Below are 799 nucleotides of genomic sequence, written 5' to 3' on the forward strand. Positions count from 1 at the left end.
TCTCTATCTTGTCCTTGCAAAATATCCACTCGTCTATTGTACTAGTCAATTATAGTTTAGTAATTCCTTGTGTTTTTGGTCATCCTCTTGGCAAGTTGACGATCTGTAATAAGTTAAAACTGGCAATACTTATTCTACTTTAATACCTTGAGTAATGTCCATCAAGTCATTGTAATTTAGGGTAGAGTCTGCTATCAAAAATTTTGTAGCATGCTTATATGCTTATATATATATATTATATAACAGATATTTGTCTACAGTTCTACAAAACCTTTCATAATAATAACTACATTCTATCGAAAATGACAACTAGATATGCAGGTACTCGTGTTTATCTTTACAATTGATTATGAACTTTAGCAAGTTGGCGAAATTTGGAATGATAGCTAATAAGGAAAACGGACTGTATAAGTGACAGCAATTGATTTAGTAAAGATCTTGAGTAACGTTAATTGAAGCGACTACAAAATGAAATTACGTAATGATTTTAACCAAAACTTGGCCGTACTTGAGCAATTCCATTTTCAAACCAGTCATTAACTCATCACTATTTTTCAGCATGAAAGTCAACATGGTACAAAGTGTGAAACGATTGACTAGTGCTAGTAAACACCAGAAATGATTACCGTGCAGGGATAATCCAGGATATTGTCCAGGGATAAAACCCAGCAATATCTATAAAACACACAGATTAACAAGTATAAGAGAAATTCAGTTCACAACCCAAAATGTCAACTATAGGTCTAATGGCGATAAAGGGGGGACGATTATATTATGGCAATAATGTTAGGGTTGCGTT

General features: G+C 33.2%; 1 protein-coding gene across 1 annotated transcript in view; it reads right to left on the reverse strand.

Moving 5' to 3' along the window:
* Positions 1 to 474: 474 nt before the first annotated feature.
* The window catches only part of TRIADDRAFT_62633 (uncharacterized protein), a gene marked incomplete at both ends in the record, with an annotated part of 5,713 nt that continues 5,388 nt past the window's right edge, over positions 475 to 799 (reverse strand). The window contains one exon of the mRNA XM_002118575.1: positions 475 to 675. Coding sequence (XP_002118611.1) covers positions 475 to 675 — 201 coding nt within the window. The remainder of the gene's footprint in view (positions 676 to 799) is intronic.

The sequence above is a fragment of the Trichoplax adhaerens genome, genomic scaffold (genome assembly GCF_000150275.1).
Source record: "Trichoplax adhaerens TRIADscaffold_231 genomic scaffold, whole genome shotgun sequence".
Classification (NCBI taxonomy): Eukaryota; Metazoa; Placozoa; class Uniplacotomia; order Trichoplacea; family Trichoplacidae; genus Trichoplax; species Trichoplax adhaerens.